Here is an 8,405-nt window from a genome sequence, read left to right as displayed (position 1 = left end):
ATCATTTTAATGCGGAAATTAAACTGGATCATTTTAATGCGGAAATTAAACTGGATCATTTTAATGCGGAAATTAAACTGGATCATTTTAATGCGGAAATTAAACTGGATCATTTTAATGCGGAAATTAAACTGGATCATTTTAATGCGGAAATTAAACTGGATCATTTTAATGCGGAAATTAAACTGGATCATTTTAATGCGGAAATTAAACTGGATCATTTTAATGCGGAAATTAAACTGGATCATTTTAATGCGGAAATTAAACTGGATCATTTTAATGCGGAAATTAAACTGGATCATTTTAATGCGGAAATTAAACTGGATCATTTTAATGCGGAAATTAAACTGGATCATTTTAATGCGGAAATTAAACTGGATCATTTTAATGCGGAAATTAAACTGGATCATTTTAATGCGGAAATTAAACTGGATCATTTTAATGCGGAAATTAAACTGGATCATTTTAATGCGGAAATTAAACTGGATCATTTTAATGCGGAAATTAAACTGGATCATTTTAATGCGGAAATTAAACTGGATCATTTTAATGCGGAAATTAAACTGGATCATTTTAATGCGGAAATTAAACTGGATCATTTTAATGCGGAAATTAAACTGGATCATTTTAATGCGGAAATTAAACTGGATAATTTTAATGCGAAAATTAAAATGAAAATTTTCATTTTCACCCAAACAATCCCAGAATTCAGTGACCAAACTGTGATTTGCTGTTTTTTTAGTCTCTGATCTCCAGCACACTCCAGAGCAGCAGTGTCCCCTCTCCCCACCCCTAGATTTTAGTAACTGCTTTAAAACACCATTTCCTGCTTCCAACCATCATTTCCTGCAGAGCTTTGAGCAGAACCTCCTGCCAGAGGAGAGATTTTCCCCTCGTGACCTCATCAGGAAGGTGCAGGAGAGGAAGGAGGAGCTGGGGCTGATCATCGACCTCACCTACACCACGCGCTACTACGGCAGGGAGGTCAGAGCTCAAACTGGGCAATTCTCCCCAAAACCAGCTCCCTGAGGGGCTGGGATGCTCTGCCAGGGCTGAGCTGCAGCCTTGCAGGGCACTGGGGTGGTTCTGGTCAAATCTCCAACCCCCAGATCTTTTATTACCCGTGATTGTGGAATTAATAAGGATTTTTGTGTGAGCAAAACTGGGTTTTTTTCTGATTTTTTACCCGTGATTGTGTAATTAATAAGGATTTTTGTGTGAGCAAAACTGGGTTTTTTTCTGATTTTTTACCCGTGATTGTGTAATTAATAAGGATTTTTGTGTGAGGAAAACTGGGTTTTTTTTTCTGATTTTTTACCTGTGATTGTAATTAATAAGGATTTTTGTGTGAGGAAAACTGGTTTTTTTCTAGTCTATTACTTGTCATTCTTTAATTAATAAGGATTTTTGAGCGAGGAAAACTGGTTTCTTTTGGTTTCTTTGCTGGTTTATTACTTGTGATTCTTTAATTAATAAGAATTTCTGTGTGAGGAAAACTCATCTTTTTCTGGGTTTTTTACCAGTGTTTGTGTAATTAATAAGAATTTTTGTGTGAGGAGGGAACACACATCTTCTTCTGTTTTTTTACCTGTCATTCTTTAATTAATAAAAATTTTTGTGTGAGGAACACACATTTTTTTTTTTTTTGGTTTTTTACCTGTCATTCTTTAATTAATAAGAATTTTTGTGTGAGGAACACACTTTTTTTTTTTTTTTTGGTTTTTTACCTGTCATTCTTTAATAAGAATTTTTGTGTGAGGAACACACATATTTTTTTGGTTTTTTACCTGTCATTCTTTAATTAATAAGAATTTTTGTGTGAGGAACACACTTTTTTTTTTTTTTTGGTTTTTTACCTGTCATTCTTTAATTAATAAGAATTTTTGTGTGAGGAAAACTGGTTGTTTTTTTTTTTTTTTATTATTACCCGTGTTTGTGTAATTAATAAGAATTTTGGTGCTTTTTCTGGAAACTGCTGATTTTTTCCCCCACAGGAGCTGCCCCCCACAATGCGCTACTGCAAGATCCTGACCATGGGCCACGAGATCCCCAACAGAAAAACCTTCCTGAGGTTCAGGTACCTGGTGAGAAGGTTCCTGATGGCCAACAAGGACAATGGTGAGCCTGCCTTTCCCCTCCTCTGGGCCTGGCAGTGTCCAAGAAATCCAATAAATTGGATTTCCTGGGGAAGGAGTTCTGATATCCAGGGCAGGGATGGAGGCAGAGCTTGGATGTGCCTCACACCCCAAAGCACTGCAGGGTTCTGGGATTTGAGCCTTAATTGGTGAGCAGGCAGAGTTAATGAGTGCTAATTAGACCTGAGCATGGTGATGAGTGTGGGTGTTGCAGTGGGGGGGTTTGGGGCAGCTGGGCTCGTTCTGGGGACATTTGGGACACTGGGGAGGGGAAGCAGCTCGGGGTGCCCTGTGTGTGTTGCAGATAAACTCATCGGGGTGCACTGCACACATGGGCTGAACAGGACTGGCTACCTGGTCTGCAGGTGAGTGCTGAGGGTGGCACTGCCAGGGTGGCCTCAGTGGTGGCACTGCCAGGTCAGTTCTCCTGCTGGCAATTCCACATGAGCTCTTGCCCAGGTGGGCTCAGAGGTGCCAATTCCAGGTCAGTTCTCCTTGCCCAGGTGGGCTCAGAGGTGCCAATTCCAGGTCAGTTCTCCTTGCCCAGGTTGGCAATTCCAGGTCAGTTCTCCTTGCATAAGTTGGCAATTCCAGGTGAGTTCTGGTGGCAATTCCAGGTGAGTTCTCCTTGAGGCAATTCCAGGTCAGTTCTCCTTGTGCCAATTCCAGGTCAGTTCTTGCCTAAGTTGGCAATTCCAGGTGAGTTCTGCTTGTGGCAATTCCAGGTGAGCTCTCCTTGCCCAGGATGGCAATTCCAGATCAGTTTTCCTTGAGGCAATTCCAGGTCAGTTCTCCTTGCTCAGGTGGGCTCAGAGGTGAAAATTCCAGGTCAGTTCTCCTTGCATAAGTTGGCAATTCCAGGTGAGTTCTGGTGGCAATTCCAGGTGAGTTCTCCTTGTGCCACTTCAGGTGAGTTCTGGTGCCAATTCCAGGTGAGTTCTGGTGCTAATTCCAGGCGAGTTCTGGTGCCAATTCCAGGTGAGTTCTGGTGCTAATTCCAGGCGAGTTCTGGTGCCAATTCCAGGTGAGTTCTGGTGCTAATTCCAGGCGAGTTCTGGTGCCAATTCCAGGTCAGTCCTCCTGATGGCACTTCAGGTGAGTTCTGGTGGCAATTCCAGGTGAGTTCTGGTGGCAATTCCAGGTGAGTTCTCCTTGTGCCACTTCAGGTGAGTTCTGGTGCCAGTTCCAGGTCAGTTCTCCTTGTGCCAATTCCAGGTGAGTTCTGGTGCCAATTCCAGGTGAGTTCTGGTGCCAATTCCAGGCGAGTTCTGGTGCCAGTTCCAGGTGAGTTCTCCTTGTGCCACTTCAGGTGAGTTCTGGTGCCAATTCCAGGTGAGTTCTGGTGCCAGTTCCAGGTGAGTTCTGGTGCCAATTCCAGGCGAGTTCTGGTGCCAATTCCAGGTGAGTTCTCCTTGTGCCAATTCCAGGCGAGTTCTGGTGCCAATTCCAGGCGAGTTCTGGTGCCAATTCCAGGTGAGTTCTCCTTGCCCAGCTGGGCTCACCGCTGCCACTTCAGGAGCAAACCAGACTGGAGTAATTTCTGTGACCCCAAACTTACAAGGATTCACAGGGGGACATTTTTTTTCCATCCCAAAATCCAGCATTAAATGCTGATTCTCCATAAATAAAAGGTTTAAAACTCCCCATTCCTTTTTAATCTGTTTGAATCATCACCAAGCCATCAGCGTTTTCATAATTAATTGTGTAATTAGAGATGTTTTGCTGCTTTTTCAGGTACCTGATTGAGGTTGAAGGCATGGAGCCCAATGCTGCCATAGAATGTGAGCATCCTGCTGGGATGGGAATGTTCAGGGAGGGAAGGGCAAATTCTGGGAGGAAACTTTTAAAAAAGGTTTTTTAGAAAGTAGATTTAAGTGACTTTTCTTTTTATTTGGGAATTTTTTTTTTTTTGAGAAAAGTGGGAAAAATTGTTTATTTAACAGTGTTTATAGGTATGAAAAATTAATACTGTTAAACAATAAAATTTTTTTTTGTTGGTTTTGGGATAAATTAAATGAAATTTAGAAAATTTTTTGGTGGATTGTAGTTTGGTTTGCTTAGCTTTTTATTAGTTTTTGGTGTTGAAATGTAGTGTTTTAGGCTCTGGTGGTTTTTAGGTTTTTAGTTTAGAGTAGATTTGAACACTTTTTAAAAAAAGAAAAATTACAGCTCAGGGAACTTTTTTTTTTTGTTGTTGTTGTTTTAGTTAGCTAAAAAAGAAATGAAAAATAAGAGTTTTGGGATGGTTTCAGCTGCTCTGGCGTAACTCTGTGTGTCCCCAGTGTTCAACACATCCCGAGGGCACCCCATGGAGAGAACCAACTACATCCAGGACCTGCAGAGGAGAGCACCGGGGTGAGCCTGGCTGGAAACCCCCGAGGGCAGGGTCCCTGGGTTCGGGGAGAAACGCCCCTGCGAGGCAGGGCAGGGGCTGGGGTGGAACTCCCAGGAAATCTGGGGCTGCTCCATCCCTGGGAGCGTCCAAGGAGCAGCCTGGGCGAGGGAAAGGTGTCCCTGGGTGGGGTTTAAGGTCCTTTCCAACCCAAATTCTGGGCTTGGAGCTGGATGGAAAACCCCATTTGGGGACATTTCAGGGGGGTTTGGGTCATTTTTGGGACATTTCAGGGCTTTGGGGACACGTGGGGACAATCAGGGGGTTTGGGACATTTTGGGGACATTCAGTAACAATTTGGGGATATTTCAGGGCGGTTTCGGTCACTTTGGGGATATTTTGGGGACAATTTGGGGACACTTCAGAGGATTTGGGGACATTTCTGGGGTTTGGGGACTTTTGGGGACATTTGGGATGGGAATTGAAAATTCCTGATGGAAATTGAAAAAAATCCCTGATGGGAATTGAAAATTCCTGATGGAAATTGAAAAAAATCCCTGATGGGAATTGAAAATTCCTGATGGAAATTGAAAAAAATCCCTGATGGGAATTGAAAATTCCTGATGGAAATTGAAAAAAATCCCTGATGGGAATTGAAAATTCCTGATGGAAATTGAAAAAAATCCCTGATGGGAATTGAAAATTCCTGATGGAAATTGAAAAAAATCCCTGATGGGAATTGAAAATTCCTGATGGAAATTGAAAAAAATCCCTGATGGGAATTGAAAATTCCTGATGGAAATTGAAAAAAATCCCTGATGGGAATTGAAAATTCCTGATGGAAATTGAAAAAAATCCCTGATGGGAATTGAAAATTCCTGATGGAAATTGAAAAAAATCCCTGATGGGAATTGAAAATTCCTGATGGAAATTGAAAAAAATCCCTGATGGGAATTGAAAATTCCTGATGGAAATTGAAAAAAATCCCTGATGGGAATTGAAAATTCCTGATGGAAATTGAAAAAAATCCCTGATGGGAATTGAAAATTCCTGATGGAAATTGAAAAAAATCCCTGATGGGAATTGAAAATTCCTGATGGAAATTGAAAAAAATCCCTGATGGAAATTGAGAAAAATCCCTGATGGGAATTGAAAATATCCCTGATGGAAATTGAGAAAAATTCCTGATGGGGATTGAGAAAAATTCCTGATGGAAATTGAAAAAAATCCCTGATGGGGATTGAGAAAAATTCCTGATGGAAATTGAAAAAAATCCCTGATGGGGATTGAGAAAAATTCCTGATGGAAATTGAAAAAAATCCCTGATGGGGATTGAGAAAAATTCCTGATGGAAATTGAAAAAAATCCCTGATGGAAATTGAGAAAAATTCCTGATGGGGATTGAGAAAAATCCCGAATGGAGATTGAAAAAAATCCCTGATGGAAATTGAAAATTCTTGATGGGAATTGAAAAAAAATCCTGATGGGAATTGGAAAAAATCCCTGATGGGGATTGAAAATTCCTGATGGAAATTGAAAAAAATCCCTGATGGGGATTGAGAAAAATTCCTGATGGGGATTGAAAAAAATCCCTGATGGAAATTGAGAAAAGTCCCGAATGGAAATTGAAAAAAATCCCTGATGGAAATTGAAAAAAATTCCTGATGGGGATTGAAAATATCCCTGATGGAAATTGAAAAAAATTCCTGGTGGGAATTGAAAAAAAGGCTCTGGGTGCTCCCCCCAGCCCTTTTTTGGGTGCTGATCCCCAATTTCTTTGCAGGAGCAGCAGCAGCGCCAGGCAGAGGCAGGAAGAGCAGAGAAATCTGGAGCAGAGGAAGCAGAAAAAGCAGAATTATGTGGAGATGGAGCATCAGGAACAGAGGGAACAGAAGAAGCAGAATTATCAGGAGCAGAACCATCTGGAGATGGAGCATCTGGAGGAGAGGAAGCAGAAAAAGGTGAAACATCAGGAACAGAATCACCTGGAGCAGAGGAAACAGAAAAAGCAGAATCATGTGGAGCAGAGGAAGCAGAAAAACCTGGAACATCAGGGACAGAATCGTCTGGAAACTGAGCATCAGGAGCAGAGGAAAGAGAAAAACCAGAAACACCTGGAGCAGAAGCAGCAGAATAACCTGGAGCAGAATAATCTGGAGATGGAGCAGAGGAAGCAGAAGGAGCAGAACCATCTGGAGATGGAGCATCAAGAGAAAAGGGAGAAGAAAAAGCAGAAACATCTGGAGCAGAGGAAGCAGAAAAAGCTGAAGAACCTGGAGCAGAACCATCTGGAGATGGAGCAGAAGGAGCAGAACCATCTGGAACAGAGGGAGAAAAACAAGCTGGAGCATCAGGAGCAGAATAATGTGAAGCAGAAAAAACTGGAGCTCCAGGAGCATCTGGAGCAGAGAAAGCAGAACAAGCTGAAACATCTGGGAGAGAATGGTGTGGAGCTGGAACATCTGGAAATGGAACGTCAGGAGCAGAGGAGGCAGAGAAAACTGGAACATCTGGAGCAGAATCATCTGGAGATGGAGCATCAGGAGCAGAGGAGGCAGAAAAAGCAAAATCATCTGGAGATGGAGCATCAGGAGCAGAGGAAGCAGAAAAAGCAGAAACATCAGGAGCAGAATCATCTGGAAATTGAGCACCTGGAGCAGAGGAAGCAGAAAAAACTGGAACATCAGGAGGAGAGGAAGCAGAAAAAGCAGAACCAGCTGGAGATGGAGCATCAGGAGGAGAGGAAGCAGGAAAAGCTGGATAAGAGACAGCAGAAGAAACAGAATTACCTGGAGCAGAAGAAACAGAATTACCTGGAGCAGAAGAAACAGAATTACCTGGAGCAGAAGAAACAGAATTATCTGGAGCAGAAGAAACAGAATTACCTGGAGCAGAAGAAACAGAATTACCTGGAGCAGAAGAAACAGAATTACCTGGAGCAGAAGAAACAGAATTACCTGGAGCAGAAGAAACAGAATTACCTGGAGCAGAAGAAACAGAATTACCTGGAGCAGAAGAAACAGAATTACCTGGAGCAGAAGAAACAGAATTACCTGGAGCAGAAGAAACAGAATTACCTGGAGCAGAAGAAACAGAATTACCTGGAGCAGAAGAAACAGAATTACCTGGAGCAGAAGAAACAGAATTACCTGGAGCAGAAGAAACAGAATTACCTGGAGCAGAAGAAACAGAATTACCTGGAGCAGAAGAAACAGAATTACCTGGAGCAGAAGAAACAGAATTACCTGGAGCAGAAGAAACAGAATTACCTGGAGCAGAAGAAACAGAATTACCTGGAGCAGAAGAAACAGAATTACCTGGAGCAGAAGAGCAGCAGCAGCAGGAGCTGTGTCCCCCCCAGGCCAGGAGAACCCTGCAGGGAGCAGCTGGAGCTGCCCAGCCCTGCCTTTAATCTGATTTTTAATCTGATTTTTAATCTGATTTTTAATCTGATTTTTAACCTGGTTTTTTCTCACTGCCCGCAGCTCTGGTGCTTTTCCACCAGGAGAACCCTGCAGGCAGCAGCAGGAGGTGCCAGGCAGCAGGGTTTTAAAAAATCCAGGCTGGTTTTTAATCTGGTTTCGTCGCAGCTCCGGTGCTTTTGCAGGAATTGTTTTTTCATCGGGGCTGTGACTGATCCGTGAGGGATTCTGGAATAATCCTAAGGAAACTTCCTCAGGTACCCCTGGACCTTCAACAAAACGGGTTTTTGTTGATTTCCTCAGGGCAAGGAACGGGACTGGCCATGAAAACTCCGATTTTTATCCTTTTTTACCCATTTTTGCTATCATGGGTAACATCAGCGACATTTTTTACTCAAGTATAAAATTTTTACTTTTGCTAAAGTAAATTTCCACGCTGTGCAAACTCCAGCCAGGCTGCGGAGCAGTGATTTCCCGTGAGGGGGGGGGTCGGGCGCGGTTTTGGGGTGAGAACGG

At 42.6% G+C, this 8,405-nt stretch overlaps 1 protein-coding gene across 1 annotated transcript in view; it reads left to right on the top strand.

Annotated features, from left to right (window-relative positions):
• Positions 1-671: 671 nt before the first annotated feature.
• Positions 672-8,405, top strand: part of LOC115949023 (trichohyalin-like) — a 14,477-nt gene continuing 6,743 nt past the window's right edge. Inside the window, exons 1-8 of the mRNA XM_031065158.1 lie at positions 672-722; positions 853-984; positions 1,995-2,118; positions 2,440-2,500; positions 3,870-3,916; positions 4,418-4,490; positions 6,251-6,992; positions 7,041-7,230. Coding sequence (XP_030921018.1) covers positions 672-722; positions 853-984; positions 1,995-2,118; positions 2,440-2,500; positions 3,870-3,916; positions 4,418-4,490; positions 6,251-6,992; positions 7,041-7,230 — 1,420 coding nt within the window. The remainder of the gene's footprint in view (positions 723-852; positions 985-1,994; positions 2,119-2,439; positions 2,501-3,869; positions 3,917-4,417; positions 4,491-6,250; positions 6,993-7,040; positions 7,231-8,405) is intronic.

Source organism: Geospiza fortis, unplaced genomic scaffold, assembly GCF_000277835.1.
Source record: "Geospiza fortis unplaced genomic scaffold, GeoFor_1.0 scaffold777, whole genome shotgun sequence".
NCBI classification, from domain to species: Eukaryota; Metazoa; Chordata; class Aves; order Passeriformes; family Thraupidae; genus Geospiza; species Geospiza fortis.
The sequence above is the reverse complement of the archived record's forward strand: the minus strand, read 5'-3'. Positions and strand labels throughout refer to the sequence as shown.